Below are 25,328 nucleotides of genomic sequence, written 5' to 3'. Positions count from 1 at the left end.
AGATGTGATAGGCCTGAACAAATAAAAAAAACCACTAAATTGTTTAATTCTGAAGAAATAAAATAGACTAGTGCCTTGCAAAAAGAGAGTGGGAGAGCATAAAATAAGGTGAGGGATACAAAAAAAATCAAGATCATCCAAAGACAGAGGAACCTGAAGTGTAAGAACTGTATCAAGAGAAGGCAATTTTAGATAGACAGCCAGTAGTTACATGCATGCTAGTAAACGGGGAAGAAAACGCAATGCTGTACATCACAGTGGTAGAGATGCATTAATGAACAAGAGCTTTGACATACTGTCAAGGAAAAAAGGACAAATTAGACACATTAAATTTAAAGACATTCAGTTGTCTTAAAAACAGAAATCAACCTTTTTAAGGACATAATGAATTTTAAACTTAAAGTGTAATACATACTTCACCAGATCTATCCTGTTGTTGATTGCAGCCCAGTGGAGAAGTGTTACGTTTTCTTTGTCTGGTTGTCGAACATCATAACCAGCTTCCACCAACTCTCTACATCTTTCATATATTCCATACCTTGAAGAATAAAGTAAGATTTGTCAAAATGCTTACCTTAGATTAAAATGCATTCAGCAAACACCATCCTTTCAGTCACAATACAAAATCTTCAACAGAAGAGAAATTAAGAAAAAGCTTTACTTTCTTTTTCTACATGATTACAAATGTCTTGCAACAAGAAGCTTCCACTGGCAAAAATCAAATCAAGGTATTACACAAAACTTTTGTCCACAGAAAACTGCACTGTAGAGCAAGGCAAAATATCTACCAGTAGTATATTAAATTTAAGTAACTGTTCACTTCCCAGGGACTCCACTACATCTCCTTCTCCCTCTTTGGTTCTCCTTCCTTTCCAGCTCCTAAAGAGCAAATAAAACGTAAGTCAGCTGATTTGACTGTATCTTCCTAAAATTCAGAAGATAAGATCATCAAGCCAACTACAAACACAAGAAGCTCAAGTACATTCCATTTTAGGACTACAAAAGGCAGGTCAGGCAAGAACAAGGAGTCAAGAGAAAGGAGGAGAGATGGGGGAAAGAAGGACTTCCCAAACCAAGACAGCAAATTCTGATCCTTCTACAGTACATATTACATTACCATATTACAGTGTCTGAAGGCAGCCTGGAAAGTGATTCATACAGAATGGCAACTGAACCATTTGTTGACAAGCTGTTCTACTCCAGTCAGCTGTTATGACACTCCTTCCTGCTGGAGATAACTTGCTGTCTTCACTTAAACTACAAATTGAAACCATTATGTAAGAAATAATTCACCTAAGCCCTGCTATCAGTTTTAACAGTCACCAGCTTAAAAAATGTATTGCCTAAGGCTGAGTTTAGCTGGCTCTCATCCTGCTTAAGTAAGCAGTATAAAACAACAAGTAGGAATTTTTAAATATTCTAAGTTATCGGAAAGATACAAAGAACACAAGGATAAAATAATTTTAACTTCCTATAAAATGCAAGAGGCAATCATCTAAAGCTTTCTTGCAATGGATAAGAATTTTCCCTACACATATTTGTTTTGGGTGGGATTAAGTTACTCTTCTTCAGAGTGGTTCCTATCAGGCTATGTTTAGTATTTGTGAGCAAAACACGTTGATTAACACACCAATATTTCAGCTAATGCTGAGCAGTGCTGACACAGGTCAAGACCTTTGCTGCTCCTCATGCTCCCCTGCCAGTGAGCAGGCTGGGGGTGCACAAGAAGTTGGATGGGGACACAGCAGGGACAGCTGATGCCAACTGACCAACGAGATATCCAATATTGCATGGCAGCATGCTGAGGAACAAAGGAGGGACATCTGGAATGAAGGTGCTCGCCCACCAAAGTAACCATTACATGGATATGGCTGAACACTCACCTGCCCATGGGAAGCTGCCAATTCCTTTCTTTGGTTTGCTTCTGTGTGCAGCTTTTAGTTTATGTAATAAACTTTGTTTATCTTTACCTTTTTGGTCAATTTCTCCATCCCAGCAGAGGGAAGTAAGAAAGCAGCTGTGCAGGGCTCAGCTGCACAGCAGTTAAACCACGACATCACTATTGGCCAGCTATGGCCAATATGCACAATGCTTTAAGATGAGTGTGCTATCAAGTTGACTGCACAACACAACGTGAACCTTCTTGAAAGTAAGCTTTGATTACTACCCAAGTTTTTGTTAGGCCATGCTGCCAAGATAGGAATAACCGAGAAGCCCCCTGACAGTTTAAGAGGAAGGGGGAAGAGTGGTGATTATTCTTCGGGGCTTCTTGTGGGGAGGAGGTTGGAGTGGTTATTTGTCAGGTTATTTAATTAAAAGCAAAACTCCAGTCTTACAGAAAATATGATGCTACTTTCTGAAGGACTTGGCTTAAGATGTATGAAAACCAAGGAAAGCTGTCACAAGTGACCCTGCAGCCTGTTGTTGCAGAATGCTGTTGCCAGTTCCCACACAATGCTCCAATTACGCTCCATTGATGTTTACAAGCACCTCCTTCTAGAATTCACCTGTACACTGTGGTGAGGCCCTGGGCAAAGACTGCTGGCATGGCCTCAGATGCAAGAAGGAATAGTAGGAATAGATTCACTCTTTTGGGCTTAGCATCACAGACTTCTCATTCTTCCCACTAGAAGGCAATCCACAAGTCACAGTACTTCACCACAAAACACAACATAAAATTCTGCAATACGCCAGAACAGCCTTTATAGGAAAATAAAGCTCTTTCCAAAAGTGACACTGAGAATGACGTATACAGATTTTTTTTTAATTTAAGTCACTCTCAGTTTGTCTGTTTCTAGCAATTTACATTTAGTATTTTGAACATAATTATAACTGTTTACTGAAGATGCAGCACACAAGGTATAATTTTATGGCTCTTCCATTTATTGTCCAAAGAGGACTTAAGGATCTTGACAGACAAAATCTGCCTGCTAAAAACATTAGGAATTGACAACAATCTGTTCCTCTTCCTGGAAACACCAGGCTCTCTACAATTAAATAAAACACTGAATCTGCTGCAGCTATGGCTTCTTCAGATCCATCCCAGAAGTGCAGCATTCTTCTCTCACATACAACCTACTGCCTTGCTCCATGAATTTGCTGCAGCTGACTTCACCTTGCATTCTCCAAAGGTTCATGATGCACTGTTAGGTTAGAAAATTACAAAGTCACCTATTTCAGACACTCAGCATAATCATGCTAGTAATGTTGTTATAGAGGGCTCTATGCCCTTCAAGGGTAATGGAGAGTAAGACTGAAATCCTCACAAGAGACTGATCTATTAATCCAACAAATATTCAGCATCTGAGTGAATTCTAGAGGGTGATGCTGTAAACATCAATATGGAGCATAATTAAAGCATATTATTGAGTTTGTCTTGTTCTGAAATAAATGAGATTAGCCCAGGACAAAAATACTATTGTGCAAGCTCATTTTGCTACCACAGTCTCTAAGCCGTTTCAGTAACTAACCTGTAACATTTTGTCATTGCAGGTTAAAGATATGCTGACCTTAAAACCTTGAAAAACAGTACCCTACTGCCTTCTGAATTTGAAATACGTAATCCATAATCTATTCTTTTGTCTACAAATACACAGACTCTTGAAAATAGACACTGCCAGCTTTGCAGCACGATTAACATTAGATTTGGCCGCAATAATAGCAAGGAATCTCTCCACAGTGAGCACATCACCATGCCAACAAAGAGTAGGTAAACCAGGAGCTCACTGCCTCAAATCAAAGCTGCTTGAAGTGGAAACGCAATTAACAGAAAAATGATCTTTTTTCCTCTTTGGAAATCTCATTCCCATGAATAATGGTGGTAAATACCAACAAAGCCTTTAACACATTCTCAAGCTTTTTGTGTTAACCTTAAGACAATTTTATTTTCAACAGAAAAGGTTTAACTCAAGAGCTAGTTAACAGACCATTAAGAGTAGTGTTGAAAGACAGAAGAAATTCAGCTCTTAAATACTGTTCCAAAGCCCTAAATTGTCGAGACAGTTGTGGCCATATTACTAATGTGGTTAAAAAAGTCTCACCCTTCCACAAGAAAGTCAGTACATTTCACTTGCAGCAATACAATCAACCCCATGGGCACAAATAACCAGGAATAATGGATGTGTACCTGTGTCACAGTCTGTCCACTCTCTCCTGTGACCAGCTGAAAAGAGCCAGGAGTAACTGTTCCTTTGGCCATCCTTTACCAATTTTAATTATTCCATAGATATCTTTTTTAAAATCAGTTACCCTATGACTGATGAGAAATAGTCATGAAAAAAGCCATATCTCTAACTGATTTTTCTCCTTGGCAAGATTCAACATAATTCATATTTTATGCTGCACTATTTCACAATGCACACAACTTCATTTTGAATGATCTCATTGAATAAAACTTAACAGAAAAGTTCATCTTGTGATAATGAAATCATAACAGTTGAGCACAGGGACTCAATCTTCCAGATGTCACAAAAGCACTTATTAATACCATTAATGTTTAACACCCATGTTCATAATGGTCATTTAAATTGCTTTCAGCAAAGCTGGAATTTGATCAAACTCGCTACAACCCAAAAGTGTCTATTTCACTCTCAACAGAACAGAAGAACACAATGCAAGCATTAATGTCCCTCAGATTTTATTCTCCTAGTGACAGCCCATCATATGCTTCTCTGCATGAGAACTTTAGCTACTTTTCAGTTTCTCAGCTTAAAAGAGAAAGCTTTGTAAAGTTAAAGCTGTCTCAGCTTTAACTTTACAAAGTTGCTACCTTTTTGTTTTAACACAGGACACTTTCCAAGACATCATATTTAAAGTTATGACTGCTGCCTTGGATGACAGATGGCTACTGCTGCCAGACCATAGAAATAAATGTACCCAACATATCACCATTAAATTTCACTTTTAAATCACTTGTGACAGTTTTGGGTTTTTTTTTAAACAAGATTCCATTCCTTCCCTGGAGCTCCAGTGAGAACTCTGAATATAACAGTGGAAGAAAACCAAAGACAAGCATGGATGATTTTTTTACTATTCCTCTGTAAATAGTTTTTCAATACAGATGAATGGTCTGCTTCTGCTTTCAAAACACAGTGGAGACTTTCTATGAACCAAACAATTTTGCTATAACCAAATATAAGATGGCAAAAAATTACACACACCTTCTAACATCTGCAACATGAAGGGCATAGACAGTACAACTTTTAAAGCTATCTAGATGCTCTTGGACATGTTTACAACAAAGTTAGTGAAAAGTGTTCTTTGTATGAATAGGTACTAAAACCAAACACTAAAATTTTTACTCCAGCAAAAGTTTTTGCAAAATAAAAAACAGAGACTGACTACTTTTGATACAAAATATGCCTAGGTCTTTGTGAGAACTTACAAGGAGCATAATGGATGAAAATTACAAATACCAATAAACCCTTTTCAATGAGCCAAACAACTGCTTTCTGTATGAAATCTTAATGTGATTATAAGATGTTATTGTATTTGTAGCTCGTACCTTATGAGCATGTTAATTTGTGTGCAATCTACAGATTAAGATGATAAAGCACTGAAACAGTTCAGTAAGATATGAAGCAACATACAAATACTTATGTAAGAATGTGAGAAGTTTGCAAGCTCTTGTTTCTCCTTGCTGACAAAATTGAGCACAGTATTTCACTAACTTTGTTTTATTTCTGCGTAATCTCAATAAAAACATGTCAAAATAGAATTCTAAACTCAAACAGCATATATGAAATATAGATGAGTTTTAGATGTTTTCATCCCATTTTTCTCACCATCATCTTTAAGATTTAAGGAACAATGCTCTCAATTTTCATGTAGGTTGGAACAATAACATGACTAATTATTTTTTTCCAGGAGAAACTGGACTTGGGGAAAAAACTCCAAATCCAAACCAAGAGACTAAAAATAATTCTTATTATATTTTGCTACATCTTGCTTGAACTTACTGACCTGCTTGGGGGAAGAGTTCTAGGAGACTCATGAATGGCCCTTTTTAAATAAAAAAAATGTTGTGACATCTTTCTCACATTAGCACTGAACTAAAAGGTGAGGAAAAATCGGCAGATACTTTAATCTCAGTGAATATTAATAATTGAGGACAAAGGGTAGACAATAAGATCACCTATTTTTCTACATAGACATGATGGGTTATGCTTCTATAAATGTAAATAGCTACATCATTTTAATAGGAAAAGTGTATCTTTTCAAGCACACTGAATTAATATAGCATTATTTCTTTTACTCTAAGCCTTACGATATTTGGTGGGTTTATTTTCTACCTGAAATTTCAGATATTTCCCTTTATGACAGACATGCCCCTCAAAACCTAGTAAAAAAGGTGTGCCTGAGAGGACACAGCCTCAAGCCACACCAGGGAAATTTAGGCTATGTATTGGAAAAAGATTCTTCACAGAAAGAATGCTTCAGCACTGGAATGGGCTGCACAAGGAGGTGGTTGAGTCACCTGGAAGTGTTTAAAAAAGACTTGATGAGGCACTCAGTGCGATGGGTCAGCTGATAAGGTAATGTTAGGCCACAGGTTGGACTTGATGATTTCAAAGGTCTTTTCCAACCTAGTTTATTCTGCGAATTCTCCTTCTAGTCAGAGAAGTGCTGCCTGGATACCACAACTTGATCATGTTGACAATCCCCCCTCCCTGGAATAAGAACCATTAGAGCTACAATATGAAACTGCAGTCCTTGTGGTGAGATGTCAACTCAGAGCTGTTGGTTCCTGTATGAGGAAAGCAGAAAAGAAGTGTAACAACTCGGCTGAAAGCACAGATCAGCCTGAATGTGAGGGTTAAGAGAGACAAAGATATTTTAAGTTTTCAAACATGCAACGAGTATGCAAAAATAGAAGTAGGTAACTTGCAAAACCACTTCTGCTGTCAAACACACTTCCATACTTTTATAAGAAGCAGCTAGTTTGATATTGTGCCAATACTTTAATTTCTAAAAATACCCTAATGTGCGTATGATAGGTTGCAGTGCTACTATTAAGTATTTAGAGCAACAATAGCAGAGTCAGACATCTGTTTCAGGAAGCTAAACTCCTTACAGCTCAAAACAAAAAGTGAAGGAAAGTACATACTGCCTATGCCTAAACTGGGCCTGTGTCACATGCAGAGCTGCAAAGCTGCTTCCAGTTCAGACTGGGTTTTTTTAAGAAAAAAATGCAAGGAAAATCTTCTTTAAGAAGAAAAAGGCAAATAGCTCTACAAGATACATAATGGTTTAAGCATTCAAATTAACAATACAATAATAAAAATCTTACAGAAGTATCTCAGCTCACTCAGGAAAAGTGATGGTAGTGATGGTTTCTGAATGGTAAACAGTAGCAAACTAGAAAACAGTGTTGTAACAACTTCCTGGAAAGTCTCATAAATTAGCGTCTGCTAAAGGACTGTGGAACAAACAAATTTGTATAATACATCTGCATACAGAAAGCAAATCTGCACTCAGTTTACTCCTACAGTCCTCCTTCAGTAGCAAACTCAGTTTCATAGTAGAACTGAGACTGCAGAATCAGAGATAATGGAAGTTAGAAACACATTTTTTTATAACCTCTATGATCAAGCCCTTATGTTTGCATATAAATGTTGTCTGCTTACTTATCACCTATAGAAAATAAACATCAGTAGCATTCCCTCTTCCAACAATCTGTGCAGCAACCACTTATATTTACAATTTAACACAATTCCTCCCATATTTTTTTACGATCAAGCCCTTATGTTTGCATATAAATGTTGTCTGCTTACTTATCATCACCTATAGAAATTAAACACCAGTAGCATTCCCTCTTCCAACAATCTGTCCAGCAACCACCTATATTTACAACTTAACACAATTCCTCCCATATTTTTTATACAATGATCACAAATTTGTCATAACAGTAATTTTGTACAGCTTACTTCTGAAATCTTCCACTACTAGATTGAAAAATACAGTTTATCTTCTACTTTACACAAATAAAACAACCTGTTTTACTGTTTCTAACTGATAATACAGTTTATCTTCTACTTTACACAAATAAAACAACCTGTTTTACTGTTTCTGATACAGACACAGACAAATCTAACATTCAAAGATAAACTTACTGTGTGGCTTTGACAATGTCCCAAGTGCTGTAATCATCAATGTGGCTTTTCCGTCCGAGAGATTCACTGTATCCATGGTTGTAATGGCTTTGAGGTTTTATTTCCTAAAAAAGACAAACTTACTTTTAGAACACCCAAGGCAGCAAGTTTTGGAGGGAAAAAAAAGTTATAAGCAAAACTAAAACCAGTACTCAATTGAATGCACTATAAAGCCACCTAAATGTAGGAGTGGTACATTCCTACACTTTGTAAAGTCAGCCACCAGATTTCCTGGTATACTTTTCAAACACTTTACAGAAAACACAACTCACATCACAGGGTGCTGCCAAATCCTACACTTTTTTCCTACTTGTATTTTTACAGAAGGCAAACAAAAACTAAGAACAATTTTTTTGCACTATAAAGCCACCTAAATATAGGAGTGGTACATTCCTACACTTTGTAAAGTCAGCCACCATATTCCCCAGTATACTTTTCAAACACTTTACAGAAAACACAACTCACAATCACAGGGTGCTGCCAAATCCTAATTTTTTTTCCTACTTGTATTTTTAGAGAAGGCAAACAAAAACTAAGAACAAATTTCCTTAGGAATTATTGGTTTTGGGTTTTTATTTTTTGGTTTGCTTTACTTTGCTTTTATAAAGGCAACACAACATAGGTAGAAAAGCCATTTGCCACAAACTGACAAAGTCTCACTCTGTTACTACAAATAAATGTTGCATTTCAAACAGCAGAGATGTTATCTGTGGGTGTTTAAGGTGTGGGTCTCAAAAGTAAATGGCACAACCATGATGTGTTCTTCAGCAGATACAGGTTTCTGAGTTAATTCTGTTGATGAAGGGCAACACTTGCTCAGTGCTTCCCTTGGTGGAATCTATATTCAAACACTATTAACATATCCCTAGGACAGAAACATACTGTTTTTCTTTAGACACAGCTTAGCTCAGCAAGCTGAAATTGAAAAATTAATTTTATACATCTTCTGGACAATTTTCTATGTGTTGCAGATGCTATAGCTGATCACCTCTGCGCATCAGCCATGCAATTCAGCATAGCTACATAAACAAGCATGAAAACTGCAACATGGGTGAAAAAACAACAACAAAAAAAAGAGCAAGTCCTCTACAAGATCTAAAAATGCATTTCAGTCTACTTCATTAAAATGTATTGTTTACTTTCAGTTTTCCCTGACATAAACTTCCATTAGAAGAATTTTATCTTTCATTTATACCCGAAAAAACTTTTAAATGCCTTATGAAAGGTGTTTAATTTAAACAGTTCCAACTTCCACTTAGTCACTGAAATGAGCAATCAACTTGTTCATTATTATACTATACAGACATTTTTATTTTTTTTTTAATAAAGATAATTGAGTCAAGACAATGATCATGTAGTGCACTTAACAAGGATTCATAGTGACAAATCTCCACTACTACCTCTCCCTAAAGGTGTATGTTGCCCTGTTAGCTCAACTGCCCAAGAGATGTATTACAGCTAGGGAGAGTTCCAATTGCCAGGAGGAACAGGCCTTCCTATTCCTCATGTTCTCTCAGCTGGGCAGTAATTCTGCAAAAGGAGATGTTGGGCACAATGAGAAATAACCTCATACTGTGCCCAGTTGTGGCTAGTGAATTGAAGTGTTTTCTTGATTCCTGGGGCATTACCCAGCTCTCCGCTGAATGGATGGGAGTTTAAGTAAACTGCTTTCCAACCCTCAGATGTTACTCATCTTGGCTGCTATTTTAAAATAAGTATTTCTACTCCGAAATTGTTTTCCAACCCTCAGATGTTACTCATCTTGGCTGCTATTTTAAAATAACTATTTCTACTCCAAAATTATTACATACATTATCTCTTTTAAAGAGGCTAGAAAAAAATTAAGTATAAAATCCACATTTTAAGTATTTCTAGATTTCAACATGCTGAAGTACCACTTAGGCAGAAGTCTAAAATCTTTGGATATCAGTTATAACTTCAGAGTAAACTATCAAGAAATTAGTCTAGTTGCAAATATAAAAACACTCAATATTTATGTAAAAACTGAGTAACTTCACTTGAGCATGTTTGTATTCATTACATACATTATGCCTATGCCAGACAGAAAGAAAACAAATCAAAATAAGAATTTTTAATGCATTGAGTACATTTTGTTGCATTAAATTACTATAGTAACTTATAATTAGAAAAATTATGACAATTTATGCAGTAAAAAAAACTTTCAAGAATTTGAAGCAATTAGAACTTTAAAACCAGAGCACAGTTAACACTGATGACTAGTGCAGCAAGCCTTCATTTTCAAAACAGACTTATGTATGACTTTTCTTCAAAAAAAACAAATGTTTCCATTTCACACAGTACCTAAGTGATCAGCAGATTATATATTTTTTTTTACCACAATGTTATTCTGCAGGATTTAATTTTTCTTTCCTAGCACAAAAAATTACCTAGATGAACCAAATAAGCATTGCCAGCTCAGCAGGAAGGTTGCTTTGTTGCCATCTCTACAGGAGGCACAACCTAAAAATGTAACAGGGCATCTGCCGTCATCCAAATCTTACCTTACAACCAATCCTCTTACAACTCAAAAACATAGCTTTGCTTTGTATCTGAAAAAGGCAACAGCTTAACCAAATCTTTTTTTCCCAGCTACTAGATAAGCCAGAGATAAAGATAATTCATTGACAGAGTTGAATTAATATTTTATGTTTAGGAATAGTTGAAGCAATTCCTAAAATCCCTGAAGTTTTATCAACATCACTTCCTTCAAAATCATACCACAGAGTTTTCTGTAACATTGTGAAAACCATGGAAAAAAGGATGATTTTAGAGAATATGCAGACACTGCCCACTTTGGAAGTAAATCTTTAAATCACAGCAAAGCATATAAAATCTGAATACTCAGCCAATACAGTCAATTGTCTGTAGCCTGGACACAGATTCCCAATCTTAAGACTCAAAATTTATTACTCATTATTATCTATGCAACTCGACAGTTGCATTCTGGCTCACAGTAGCCTGCTGGCTACTTCTAGTGCCACTCCATGGGGTAACTCTTACCTGGCATTACGAGTGCCTTGTTTATGACTGTAACCTGCACAGTAACCTTTGGGTTCCTAAGTCAAAAAGCTATCAGGAATCAGGAGAAAAGAAAACCTGGATTCTGTGAATTACAGTAATCCTTGATACCCCTGGTGATTTGGACCAAGGCAATGCAAATAATGCTGTTATACACTACACTTGGCTGACAATGTTAACATGAAAGAAGCAAGGTAGCAGCTAGGAACTGAATATAATTCTATCAGGGTTCTGAAATTTCCGTGCAGCGCTAGGACACCGGAATATAAATGCAGAAGAGTACTTTTTCCTGATTATTCTAGACAGAATGATTTAGAGAGAAATAACCAAAGACTAAGAGAATGCAACACAGGCTTACGCCAAGAATTGGGCAAGTCACCAACAACAAGAAAACAACTGACAGCCTGAAGTAGGAGACCTTTAGAAGCCCTGCAATGAGTGAATGCAAACCAGCTATCTGCTCAAGGGGGCACGTTCCCCATTTCTAAACGTTTAGCACAGCAATTTAAAAGACTGCCATTTAAAAACCTGTCGATATTAAACATAATCTCTTTTTATATGCATACCATAGACAACAGTTTCAGCAGATACACACTGAGGCACCTCTCTAACTGGACAGCAGGCTGCCTGAACAAAGCTCCCTGTGCCCAGGCATCACACAGCCTGCTCAGCCCCAGCAGGACCAACTGCATGGTGCCACACTGGGGGGAATTTGCCCAGCATGATTCAATTTGCATCGGCAGCTAAACTAGAAGCACTGGGGGGAATTTGCCCAGCATGATTCATTTTGCATGAAAGAAATCACACCTAAGACATTTACACAGTATCTCTTTTCAGAGTTAAAAAATACAGTAACACACAAAATAGAGATTACTTCCCCCACCTTGCTGGACAGAAGAGAAAACTCAACTTTTAAATTCTACAATGATCTAGATTACCTGCATCCCACTATTAGAGGAACAGAAATGAGCATAAAAATCTGAAAAACGAGGCTTTTAAGTTCACACGTAAAAAATGAACCTCCCCTAAATTCATACACCCTCACAAAAATTTTAGGAATATAAATTCTTGAAACTACTATGACTTTTTAAAACATATGATATGCCAGATTGATAATAAAGTAGCAACATAACATTTTGAGCCTAGAGTATAAACTGCATTCACAAATGGCTTCAACATTTCCCAAGTGTTAAAATATTTTCCCTTTTTGGATGAAAATATTTATTCCAGGAAAATTTAATTTTTCAATGATGATCTGCTGTTAAAAATCCTCAACAGCCAGTTAAAAGAGGGAAAGCTAACCGAAACCCAAGTGCACTTGTTTTTGGCTATTTTGATATTCAGTGACAATGGCTCTTCCCCAGCTGAGTCAGGAAAACCAGTAAGAAGGCAGTAGAGCAGAGACCTGATGTCACTGATTTAAAATAGGCAAGTTGCAAACACTAGATTTCTGGTTGTTCCATCCGGTTTCAAGGAGCCACTTTCAAGCAAGACTTGAGCCAAAATTGTTACCTTTGCTAAAAGAGAAAGGTCATTCCTCTGCCCACTCCTTGCTCTTGGTTCCATGCTCCTGCTGCCTCACTCAAGCCAAGTTTGGTACTTGGAGCTGTGGTCACACCACACCCACTCCTCTCATGACAGGAAAGGGGCAGGAGGGATCAACAAGAAACAGAAAAAAACTATCTTTTAGTGGGACAGCGAGCTGAATGTGTTTCTCCTGTGAAAACACAGGCTCCAGAAGCACTGACAGAGGGAACGCGAGCCAACAGAAGGTAGCAGGTACATTTCTGCACCTGCTAATTGTTAATTTGACTAAGTAATCATGGACAACTCGCTTCAGCTTTTAAATAACCAAAAAGTTAGGCTGACAGGTTGAAAAAACTATTCTGCTTAGAAATTGCTAGAGTTGGCTAGTATGGAAGGTTGCAAGAAAGACAAATTTTTTTCATCTATAAGAATGATATTTGGTTCCCCCATTCCTACCAAAGATCACTTCTTTTAGATGAGCTTCCCACTTCAGTGACTATCCTTTGATAAGGCCCTAATCACTCATGTGCATCTGTGACAGTGTTGTCTTTATTTATTAGTCACAAAATGCACAGACTCCTTGCACAGATGCACAAGTAATGCAATGTAGGAAAAAAAGCCTCAAAAGAGAACAATGCTTTAAAAACAACAACAAAAAACCCATATTTTGGTTAAAAAAAAGAAATAAAAGAAAAAAAGCAAACCTCCTCTGGAAAACAGGACCAGTAAGATGAGGAAAGAGAAAATAATGAAAAATATGAACTACAACTCCAAAGAACAAGTATGAAGTGCAAGGGAGAGGAGTGGGGGGAAGTGTTTATTCTTGGAAGCTCTGCCAATATCAGCATTCCCAATCAGTCCTCATAACCAAATCTGTAAGTAAAGTTGTGCTCATTTCCCCTCAATACTCAAAGTTTTTAACAGTTTCCAGTAAAAAAGCCTAAATGAAACAAGCTTAAGAAGGATTTTGAGAATAGTATTTACAAGAGAAAAAAAAAAAGAAAAAAAAAAAAGAAGTTAATGCATGACAGAATAAGATGACCAAGACTGAATCATTCTGAGATAGCAATTTCATAATTCACAATTACACATAGCAGGAGGATATGAATAGGTCAATATGCCTGCTTGGACATAAGGAAGGGAGGAAAGAACTGCTGCTTACAGCTGCCACACATGGCTCTGGGAGCCACTAACAGATGGCTAGGACTGCTTTTCCTTTAACATTATGTGATGTTGCTGCAAGGAAGAGGTACCATGATCAAAATCAGACACTCAAATTCTGAATGGTGACCAAGATCATTGAGACTTAAAGAGAAAATACTAACTAAAGGTTTCAAAATAAAAGCTTAGAAATAGGAGTATTACTTTCCATAAAATATTGCATACTATTGCATCTGTTTCTTAATAGAAACAAACTAATTTCTTCTTGAATTGATGACTACACTATTTTCATATCTGGCTGTAGTCAGAGAATCATAATCAAATTGGAAGTGACTGCAACTGTTTCAGGGAAGCTAAATAATAATCCTCATGTATGTGTGTTACATTTAGCAGGGACTACTGGAGGTCAGTATTAAAGAATTCCTTCCCCCATATTTATGTGTTCATTTTCCCTGTACTTCATTTACTACAATATTGTGGTTTATAGTTTTCTCTCCCAGTTTTCCTCCTACTTTTAAAGAAGGTGCAAGAATCTATACAGACAAATTTATATATAGTTACTTGCATATTATCAACACCCACATTCATTTATATACAGAAAGACTAGTCACTCATGAATTAACATTAATAGAAAAATGCTACCAAAATAAACAAGCAAATTGATCAAACACAAACAACAAAATAGAGATACTGCTGGTATTTTAGTATTTTTAATGAAGGATCCTCTTCTAAAGATCCTCTTCCTTCCCCTACCCCATTAGCTAACTCTGCAACTCACAAAGTTGCAGAAACAGAGGCTAAAATTTGATAATATTAGAGAGAATCACAATTAATTATTTACAGGCATAAGGGTAGCTTTTTCTTCCCTAGAAACCAGTTTCTCTCAACATTTACTGCTGCAACAGCTAATCTAACTGTTGACTGCCATCAAGTGAGAACAGTCTAATCCTTCCCATATTCACACAAACACCTAGCCCAGAAAGTTAAGAATTCTCTAGGGCTATGTAGGTTCATAACTTTGAGGAGCCAGAATGTTCAGCAGCTACGAGCTGTTAGATTGTCTGGACCGGGATGATTCATATACACCTTCAGTTTAGCTAACCAGTGATAGAAAATTTCCACCTAAACCAGACTACATTCTCCATGGAAAAAAAAAAAGTCACACCATTTGTTTTATTAACTGATCAAATTATGCGTTTAAAAATAAAAGGATCCGTGTTTGTCTTGCAAATATATACCACCAGACTTGCCTTACTTTGATCCTTAACCATTAACATTAGGATTCTCCCTGCCCCTGTTACAGCACTGAATTACACAAAATGAGTATGACATGATAAAATAAGCTTCCATTCAATGGTATTTCTGTTACTGTTTTCCATTACTTTTTAATTTTTACCGCATTTTGTGAAGTCTGTTCAGTTTACCTCCTGCAATTTTGGTCTAATTGCACAGTTTCTTGACTAAAAGAAAAGATGTATTTTGAAAATCCCTAGAGAAGCTAATTATAGAATACATGAACAATGGAAATAAATCTTTGCCTAATACTCAATCTTTTTTTAATCAGTATACAGTTTAAGTAGACAATGCTCTCTTTAAAAAGTGGTGAAATAGACTGAGAAAAGCCTCAATTTAAACACCATAAAGCAGTCCTTTTGCTGCTACAGATTTCCACCCACATGCAAGTCAGGCATCACACAGAGACCATAATCCTGCATACTCCCCAACATAGATCTAATTTTTTACATAACGAGTTAGAGATGCTCAACTAGAGCCCTTAATCCAACCACTCTATGCAGAGGTCACAGCTCATGTGATTCAAATCACAGCTGATCATGATAAGTTTTGTTTCTTCAAAACAAGCACCCACAACCAGTCAACTCTTTCCTAGCAATTTCCTTGAAGATACTCCTAAATTGAACAGTGTTACATACTTTAGGAAGCCATAGCTTCACAAAAAATGCTTTTCAAGAGGCTTTGTATTTGCACATACAGCACCAAAAAGCAAGCACTATTTAGAAGAATTACATTTATTAGCATCTGTAATGATTTAAAACCTTAAAAGATTAAAATGCTATGGTGTAAAGCTCATTATACTTTGTTTAGTCAGCAAGTTACATTAACATGTACATTTCACTTTTTGGCTTCTTTTGCAAGGAGCATTGCATTATGTTCTTAGCCAAAAATCTTAGGACTTTGGCAAAAATGAAACTATTTTTTTTCCAAGTTATTTACACAGGTCTAGGTCTCACAGTACACAAGCTTACAGAGCCATCAACCTAAAAAAAAAAATCTCCGAAAGACCTAGCATTAAGAGTCTGTCATGAGATTAATGTAAAACCATTTACATATTTCACTCTTTTAAAGTGCTAAACGTCAAAAATGCACCCAAGTATGTGTCTAGCCCAACACTGATACTCAGCTACTTGCAGAAAAAGCAGTCCTCTTTTTCAAATTCACAGAAAAGGATATTCTTAAAAGTTTTTTTCAAAGGTAAATGTTTTTTCCCCATCAAGAATTAGATCAGCAAGTGCACATGACAGAATGAGCAGTCAGCCTAGCTAGAGATGCCCTTTTCTCCTTGGCAGATACAGAGAAAAAAGTTAGTACAAGTTGTGCTCAATCCTTTAAAAAAATTTCAATTCACCATTCCCATTTCAATGTTTTAGCAGCCCACGGAGTCTCTCATCAACAGTGAGTGGAGCAAACTCCCATTCCCACTTATAATAAATACAGGTTGGTTAACCAACACACCTAGGAAGTGCAGGAAAGGTATTTCTAGTCATGCTAACAAACAATCTTCTGCAGCAAATGAGGCAGCTCAGTGAATCCATGGTCTAACACTGCAGAAGGGTCCTGTTCTCCCCGACTCCTCACTTTCCAAACCAGGACTGCCAGCTCATCATCTACCTTCTGTCAGTGCTTTAGTGCACTTGACCCTTCCATGAGTAGGCTTAGTGAACTGGCAGAAAGTTATTCACAGCAGTTTTTGTACTGAATGCATTTTCTACTGATTTACTTCCCTGAACTGGCTCATCCTGGGAGCAGAGAAGCACCACTGGCATATGAGTGCAGCTGGAAGCACCTAAATCACAATCAGCTCAAGACAAGCTAAAAGTGATCTGCAATCAGGCAGGTGATCACTCCTGGTGCTGGCTGCACCTCCTCCATAAGCTCTTACCCAAGGTGTCAGATTAGGCCACAGACTCGCCAAGCAAGTACCACCCCAAATCACCTACTGGCCACACAATTGCAAAGCTCACCCCAAGAAGGGTGAGGAGCTGTGTCTGGGTTCCACCATGGCTTGAGACCAGTTTAAACGCAACCATAAAAATCACATCCTTCAGATGCAGCAATGCAAGTGTTCTCAGAGTACACTCTGATGTCTTTCTTCTCTTGCTACTGAGCTCCCTCCTTCCTGAGTCATCTTCTCCTGATCTTGAGCAGCTTTCCAAACTCTGACCACAGCATTCCCACTACCCTCCACTTTTGGTACCTCTTCCCTTATAGACAGAATCAAGGAAACACTTCTACATACCTCAGGGCATCCTACAAATGTAGGAAGAAATTACTAGATCTCAAAATTGCACAATTGTAGTCTAATGATACACCACATACAGGATGTGACAGGCCCAAGGCTTCAATTCAGCTTTTTCTGAAGTCAAAGGGAGCCTGGCTTTCTACTTTGCTCCACAGTCTCATTTGTAACACATCCCAGTGTTTATCTCAAGTACAAGGATACCATGGAAGTCAAATCTTTATCTCATGCTGTCTTGGAAAAGCCACAGAGGACAGTGTGCATGCTGAAATACCACTTACTGAGGCTGCTCCTCTCTAAACATGTCAGTACCAATGGCAACATTGTTCAGTTTTCAAGCAAACAGCAAGCAAACATTTTCCTCCTTAATTCTGTAAATTTTCTTCCACATTCATAAAGTCTTATTACTTTCCTAAGCAAACAGGCAAAACACAGTGAAATAAAAACTGTTGAAAGACTAATCTGTGAAATCTGAGAGAAATAAGGCCTGTGCTTAATGAGTAAAAACAAACTGAATCAACACAAATTTGGATCAAACCAGACATTTATCTCTTATGCATTAAGAGGGCCTGTCTCAAAACAAATTTTTAACTTTAAAATCAATTACTACCCAATTCAGAAGATACATAAAACAAAAATTTTAAATAGTTGAAAACTTGTTTAAGTGTTTTACCAGATGCCAAAGAAGCCACAATTTCATCATTGAGAAAAAGACCAGAAGTGGTGAAAAATGGCACCATTTACAAAGGCAACTGTAACAAAACAACTGTAAAAAATCTCGTAAGAATTGCAAGTGAAGCATTTGCAATGATCATGACAAATTAGAAAAATATGAAAAAAATATATAGCAGAAGGATACAATACCTCCCTATCCCTAGAAGGGCAAGCACCATCCTAGCAATAAAAGAAATTAACAAAAGTTGTCAAGATTACAAAGTAAGAATGAAAAGTGTCAATAAAAACACAAAACCACAAAATTTGAAAATGTTTGGTAAGCGCAGAACAAAAAGAAAATTTAAACTGCCCCAATAAAACGCTTTCTATAGAACAATGAGTACTAAACTTCTGTAAATTACAGGTTGTTTGGGTCAACCATATAGTCCAAAAGATATCAATATTGCTATTAATTATGCCAGAAGAAACTTCTGCAGTCTGGATACAAAACTACATGGGTTATAAACAATTACCATTTTAAGTTATTGCTGCCTTTTTTAGGTTTTATATAAAACAGACAAAAAAGCAAATACTAATAATATAGCAGTCTACAAAAACTTGTACCATGGCTTCAGGTAATTAAACCTGTCACTTTTTTTGGATAAATTAGTAGCAACGGTCAAACACAGTTAATGTCCAAAGTGTCTGGGTTAGTAGCGTCTGATATTTTGATTTAGAAGTTAGAAGACAATGAAAGTTAATGTGGTCTGTCTTGCATGTATTAAAAGCTACAGGTGAGCAAGCTTTATTCTTATGATTTGATTTGTGACCATTATTCCTACTCTCCAAATTAAGGAATATGCTCCCAAAAAAACTCGTTTTGTTTTTTTCAGTAGCTCCCATTTTTAAACCCCCAGAGAAGTGTCAAGGTGAACACACTAAGCATCCTTCAGAGGCTGTACCTTGACCCAGCCTATTTCAGCATTGCAAGCCAGAAGTAAACAACAGTTAGAGATAATTCTTACTGGGAGGGGAGGATGGGGAGTGTGTGGAGAGAGAAAAAGGGGAACAACTAATACTCTCTTCCTGATACAACTTAGCGAATGTTGGGACAGGACAAAATTAAGGTTTTTTAAATATCAAAAAAAGCCAAGCCCTATCTAAAATAAAGACCTATCCTAAAAACTACCTTGAAGGGTTGGTCATTATCTGAGTACAAGTTTCCAGTGTGATGCAGTTCCCAACAAGACCAGTACAAATATATCTATGGGGAATGATGAGCAGGAATCATAGGATGGCCTTGGTTGGAAGGCGCCTTGAAGCCCATCTAGCTCAACCCCTCAGCAGTGGACGGGGACACCTCTGTCACAGGAGCTCAGAGCCCCATCCAGCCTGGCCTTGAAGACTTCCAGGGATGGGTCACCCAGAGGGTGTTTACTGCCACAGCCAGAACAGTGCACTGCTCCCACATTCCTGCAACAGCTACTGCACTGAGAGCAAAGCCATCAAAACACTGAAAGAACAAATCAACATGAGAGACTCTAAAGGATCAGGAGGACTGCAGACCATAACAGTAGTGTAGGGATCTGATAATCATCAGCATATTAACTAGATACAGACAGACCTATACTTGAATAGGTATCTTGCAAGATGTAATGAACAGAAATAAATTAAATTCAGACTAGAAACATGTTTAAGTCTTAAACAGACTAATTAAATTTGAGGGCAACTTTCCCAGTTACACAATATGACCTATTAACATAGGATTTTATTTTCTTTTTTACTTTATAATTAGCACTCTGGCAATAAAAAGAATTAGTTAAAAAACCTTCAGCCTGTGATATAAGGTTGGATTAGATTTGCAGTCCTCTCCATCCTCAGCCTCTGAAGCTACCCAAGATACACCAAGCAAGGCTCAACCTTCAATATCAAGCATGCTAATTTGTCTGAGACTTCACAGTTCTGTTGTCCTTTCTTAGCAGTATAATAAGTGATACCTGATCTTTGAATGAGCTCACAAATGCAAGACTAGTCTCTGGAGTGATCCTGACTAAACAACACAGTAAGTTCTGTATCTGTATAAGACAATTAAAAACAATCTGCACTCCAGGACAACCCAAACAATTTGTACAGAACTCCACAGAGAATAGAGCTGGATGGTCACATCAGGCCTTTCACTGAAATTCTGAACAGAAAAAAAAAAAAAGAGAGAGCAAAGCTATTCACAATAGATGTACTTGTTTTCTTAAAATCACCAAGAAGAAATATAAGTATATAAGAGCAAAGCTATTCACAATAGATGTACTTGTTTTCTCAAAATCACCAAGAAGGTGAAGCATATAAGTATATATGCTTCTAACTTCCTTGGTAGTTACAAACTGAATGACAAGGAGAGAAACTAAGATAAGAATGATGGCTTCCATCTGGAAAAATTCTTGTCAAACAGAGGCTATAACTGTTAAAATTGCTTTTCAACTTTGCAGGAAGATTTTTTTAATACCAAGAGGTATCTGTAATAAACAATAACTTCCATCTTTCTCAAATATATCCCACACCACCTGATGGTGGTAAATACACTACACTGAAGTAACAAACCTGATCTTCCTTCCCAGTAATAGTTCTTACCATTTAGGAAGAGATGCAGCTCTCAACAGCTGCAATACCTTTGGCAGTTAGAGCCATACTAGACACATATCTAGAATATTTTCCAAATATAAAGGAGCATTATAAGCAAAATCCATTTTCTAAGATTCTTCTCCCTCCCTGTCCTTGAATTTCAGAATAAAACATCCAAACCTATCATCACCTAGCATGGAAGAGTCGGGAATTCACTCTTATTTAGAAGATCCAAGGAATTTAAAGTCAGGTATGTTGGCCTATAAAAATAATTTAATCAGAGGATAACAAACATAATAAGCAAGAACAGCACTCCCACAGCAGGGCTACACTGTATAAAAGGAAGCAGAGCTCGCTATTCTGTCACCAGAAACCTAAACACTGGGAGAAGGAAGCAAACCAGCAGGGAGGGACTACTTAGCCCAGTGTTAGTCAGCCATGGCAGGGTGCTCTGCATCCCTCCCAAAGGAGCTACCATATCCCACTGCAGGGCACCGCTGCCATGTCCATCCCGAGACCCACACCCACGGGGCCTGCTTTGGCCAACCACGCACTTCCCAGTCCTGCTGGGAATTCCTAAGAATTCATGTACATGAATCAGAGTCACTCCAACACAGTCTACACTCCTCTATTTTCACATATTTGACACACCAGTCAGTTATCCATTTGTGGAATTAAAAAACCTGGATTTGGTCTATAGAAAGATCCCTGAACTCCAGCTGAAAGCATCAACAGCTGGATAATCCACTACTGCCCTCCTTCCTTCACTACAATGATTACTCACCCTCCACGTTTACCACTTGTGCTTTTCAATTTGAACCTATTCAACTTCACTTTCCAGTCACTGGATCTTGTTCAGCATAAAATGAATAAAGCACTGGATTTCAGGAAGAAAATATTCACATGGGGAAAAAAAGATACCTCTCACTTTTTTAGATAAAGTGAACAGGGCTTTTACAGGCCTTTTACCTACCGTAAGGCATTATTAAACTATTTTTAAATTATTTTCCTTACTCTTCACTATTTAGTATTTTTAAAGACAAAACCTCATCATGAGCATTACCACATGTTCAGCCAAAAAACATCTCCTTGCTCTTATACATTTTTAAACAAAGCATTATACTGAGAACTTCTGTGGAACTGCTTGTTCATATTCGTATCCTATCAGTCAATAACTTTTGGGATACAATCCCATGCATATGCTTCTTACCTTCAGTGCACTACTTTGAATATAGCTGCTCTGAGGTGTGCCTTGCTTTACCAGCATAATATCACGTGAATTCTAGATGGTTTTGTACAGTTCCATCCTCCCTGCTTATCACCCATCCATCTTGTTTGCCTGCAAATTTTATTACTGACAAATTTGACATTGCATCCAAATCATTAAAGAAAAAAATCCGAGTCTAGTAGTCCAACTCCTCCAAGACTTTTAGGAACAATGAAATTCAGGAATAATCCCAACAACTATTTCCAAGATGTATCAGTTAGCCAGCAGTTCTCCAAGCATTTGTCACATACTACAGAATCCTCCTACAAGTATCACATGTGCAATTAATATTATTTGTTGCACTTCACCACTAAAATGGTCTTCAAAAGCTTTGTTGTTCCACTGGCAATCCTACAGCTAGAAAGACAGGATCTACCCTGCCACACTAAACTGAACTTCGCATAAGGCAGAATAAATGTCATTGTAAAGAGTCTATTACCTAAGTTCAGCTTGCATTCATGAGGGAAGAAGCAAGGGAGGCCCAAGAATTCAGCATGGTACCACACAAACCCCCTCAAAAGCACTCCCATCCTAAGTTTCCTAAAGCATTCACATTTCCATCCATTTCTACCTCTTCTTACCAAAATTACTGAATCATTTTAAACTGAGTCTTTCACAAATAAATAAACAGATCTCCCAGCATGACTGTATTTAAGTAATTTTCACTATTCTTTCAAACTTCTTTCCTACAACATTAATATTGTATTCATAGTATTTCATGGCAAAATGCAAAGCCTTAGAGCCCAGATAAAAAACAAACACATCCCTTAAAAAAAACCAAACAAAAACAACCAAAAAACCCGCAGAAACTTCAAACAATTTGAAAGTAATCCAAATTAGTAAATACAAAAGGACAGTAGGAAACAAAAGCCTCATAAAAAATCACAGAAAAAATACCTGAAAAAGATACCAAACATAAACAACAGCACCATGAAGCAAAAAAAAAGGTTAAGATTTTGACAGTACTATAAAAAGCATCGGTTTTAAATGTACACAAATGTTGAAACTGATTATATGCTCTAACGTCACTACTTACATAAGGACATGGTGCTACTTTCTTAAAAAGTGGAAATCACTATGTATTAGGGCCCCTGACCTTCAAAAGCAACTGAACACAGATGCACTGCATTGTTCAGTGGGCAGGTCTGTGACAATACAGCTCTGCTACCACACCGTCCCTAAGTTTTCAAAAGAGCATTTCTGGAGTGTCTGTTAACAGCCAGTCTGTCTCACCACCAGCATGAAAAACATCCTTCTCTTTTAAAGTTTATCTGTACAAAGACTTTAGGGAATAGAGAAACACTCACTGAAATCCATGTAGACACTATCTTGTAAGATCTAGTCAGACACAGCATTTCTGGAAAAATGGAATAAAACTCTCTCCAAACTAGTGATGTTGATGACATATGATTCCTGTTGATGTTACAGCACACAATATAAATTGTGTTAATATAAAAAATATAATTAACTTCCATTCCCATCTTTTGTGCAGACATTCAACTTTATGCATCAAAGGAACAGTATAAAATTCTACCAGATGAACTAGCTAGACAACCAATTTAAATTGAGAGATTTTAGTTTGCTATACAGTAACTACTCAAAATTAACAAACACTAGTTTTCAATCTTTAAAATACAATGAATTTCTGACAAGCTATAAATGCTTTTTATTCCACGTTCCAGTCTTAGATTGCCAATCTAAAGTTTCCACAAGTTAAGAACACCTTCTTTCAAAGAACATTAACATCGTACAGTCTGGATCACTTCTGAAAACTTGTGTCACTTCTGAAAACCATCAGACACTGCTACCAAGGGTACTGCATTTAGTCTGACTCCAGTTAGGCTGAAAAAACATGTAGCAATAGTCTACACACATTCCTTAAAACAAATCCCAGAAGACTAACCAACCAAACCAAAACCACAAAAAAAAAAAAACCCAACCAACAACAAAAAAATCGAGACACTCACTTGGGGTTTATTGCTAGCTAATTACCTTTCAGAACAGACTGGTCTATTCTAAAGCCATGAGCACAGTTTAGAGAGGTGGAGCAGATAAGGTGCACAACCACATATAGAGGCCTATATAGCCTCTTAAGTCATCAAATAAACTAACAGACTTTTAGAACACTGTTAAAGGAAAAGATACCATCTGTTTAGCAAAAACTGGAGCCTGACATATGCACTTATCTGTTTTGTAGGCTGAAAAATCAATTCTTACAGTCCTTAACGTATCAGATGACAAGTCCACATATAAAAGCTTTTCTAAACTATTTAAAATACCTTTCAAAACAATCATGCTAGTTCTCAAGAATACAGACATGCTGCTGACAAAGGTGGGCGGCACAAAAGAAGGGTAAAAGAAATGGCACGAAACGACCTCTACACGTTACCTGTAAACATTCCTCCCACCGTCGGCACCCTGGGAAAACCAGACCGCTCGCTCTTGAGATAAGCCCAGGCCACACGGGAGCGCTGGGCTGGATGGGGCCAGCCCCGACCTGCGGGTGAGCTGCGGACCCGTGCCTTCCAAACCCAAGGGGAAACACTTACTGCCCCGAGCCGCTTCCCCCGGGCAGCGGGGCCGGGCCGGGCTCCGAGCGCTCCGGGGCCGCTGCGGCGGCACCACCCGGGGCGCCTCTGCCCCCGCCGCTGCTTCACCCCCGCCTCGGGCGGGCGCCACTGCCGGCTAGGGGGCACGGAGGGCGAGCCCCGCTCCCCCCCGCCCCACGGCGGGACGCCGTCCCGGCCGCGCCCCGAGCCCCGCTCCCGCGCGCCGCTCCCTGCGGGCGGGCCGCTCGCACCTCCGGGTGCAGGATGGGGACGCAGCCCGCCTCCTTCTCGTACTCCTCCAGCGGCGCCGCCATCTTCCTGCCAGCCCCGCGCCCGCTGCATGCCGGGTAGTGCGCGTGCCCGCCGCGCCGCGCGCGCCGCCGCTTCCTCCGGCGGGAGGGACGGGACGGAGCGCGGCGGGCTGAGGGCCCCGCGCAGTCATGGTGTGCGTACATACATATATGTGTATATATATGTATATACACACACACGGCGTGTGTCAGGTGTGGAACCTGCGGAGTGTGTGTGTCTGTGTGCGCACCCCCCGTGTCTGCGGAGGCACCGGCACCAGTTCTCCTGCAATCGATATTCAGTGTAGCGCAGGTTTGCGGAGATACCCCTGATTAAGGAGTGGGGTTCATTACAGGCTGGAATGTGAGCGAAAAAACAGCCCTTCACCTTCCACCTTTAATGGAGATACTGTTCCATACTAAGCCGAGTCTGTCCATTTTCCTTGGGAGTTACCTTCATGCCTGCTGGAGTGGCAAAGAGAGCATGGGAAGACAGCAAGAAGGATTTAACTGGGTGTTTGCTCCCAGCTGCAGGAATGT

At 38.3% G+C, this 25,328-nt stretch overlaps 1 protein-coding gene across 1 annotated transcript in view; it reads right to left on the bottom strand.

The window, feature by feature from the left end:
* The window catches only part of ZDHHC17 (zinc finger DHHC-type palmitoyltransferase 17), a 65,399-nt gene extending 40,523 nt beyond the window's left edge, over positions 1–24,876 (bottom strand). Inside the window, exons 1-3 of the mRNA XM_039704046.1 lie at positions 24,750–24,876; positions 8,112–8,215; positions 416–538 (exon numbers count right to left, since the gene is read on the bottom strand). Coding sequence (XP_039559980.1) covers positions 416–538; positions 8,112–8,215; positions 24,750–24,812 — 290 coding nt within the window. The 5' untranslated portion in view covers positions 24,813–24,876. The remainder of the gene's footprint in view (positions 1–415; positions 539–8,111; positions 8,216–24,749) is intronic.
* Positions 24,877–25,328: the final 452 nt, after the last annotated feature.

The sequence above is a fragment of the Passer montanus genome, unplaced genomic scaffold (genome assembly GCF_014805655.1).
Source record: "Passer montanus isolate IOZ18808 unplaced genomic scaffold, ASM1480565v1 scaffold17, whole genome shotgun sequence".
Taxonomy (NCBI): Eukaryota; Metazoa; Chordata; class Aves; order Passeriformes; family Passeridae; genus Passer; species Passer montanus.
The sequence above is the reverse complement of the archived record's forward strand: the minus strand, read 5'-3'. Positions and strand labels throughout refer to the sequence as shown.